Raw genomic sequence first — 658 nt, forward strand, 5'->3', positions numbered from 1 at the left:
ATTCTGTAATTATGAAATGTGGTAACGGTAAGATTATTTAAAAATGAAAAACGTAAATCCAATAATTTTAATTATTAGAAAACTATTACTAAACTCTTTTTTCAAAGGTAAAAATTATTTAATTTTTTATAAATTCTTTTCGATCGTACTTATCTTATTTTTATACACATCCATCTATGAATTAATTGAAGAATTTTAAAATCCTTTAAAAATCAAGATTCAATCGAACGTTATATCAAAACTTATAGATGGAAAATCGAACTACAGCGCAACAGCAGTGCATGCAAAACTGAAGACACAATTGTATTGGAACATACGCCATACGCTTACAAAATCTTGTCACATATAGCTGACTTGACGACACGATAACTAGAAAGCAACAGGTGAGCGACAAGAGAAGAGTGCTCGTTCCCTTCAAAACATTTTATTGCAAGCTTAAAAGAAAATGCGGGGAGATTTATACGTTAAATTTAAACAATTCGACACTTCGTATACTAATAAAAAATTTCAAATATTTTTTACTTAAAAAAGTCTTATTTCTTTATATGAAAAAAAGAAAAAAAATTGAATGATAAAATCATATTTATTTAATAATAATAATAATAATAATAATAATAATAATGTATACATAATAATTTCTTTTTTTCTCTACTTCGAA

General features: G+C 24.9%; 1 protein-coding gene across 1 annotated transcript in view; it reads right to left on the reverse strand.

The window, feature by feature from the left end:
- LOC105621029 (rab3 GTPase-activating protein catalytic subunit-like) overlaps window positions 1–322 on the reverse strand; it is a 3,482-nt gene extending 3,160 nt beyond the window's left edge. Inside the window, exon 1 of the mRNA XM_012202505.1 lies at window positions 318–322. Within this exon, the coding sequence (XP_012057895.1) occupies window positions 318–322 (5 nt within the window). The remainder of the gene's footprint in view (window positions 1–317) is intronic.
- Between the last annotated feature and the right edge of the window lie 336 nt (window positions 323–658).

Source organism: Atta cephalotes (assembly GCF_000143395.1).
Source record: "Atta cephalotes unplaced genomic scaffold scaffold00031, whole genome shotgun sequence".
In the NCBI taxonomy this organism is placed as follows: domain Eukaryota; kingdom Metazoa; phylum Arthropoda; class Insecta; order Hymenoptera; family Formicidae; genus Atta; species Atta cephalotes.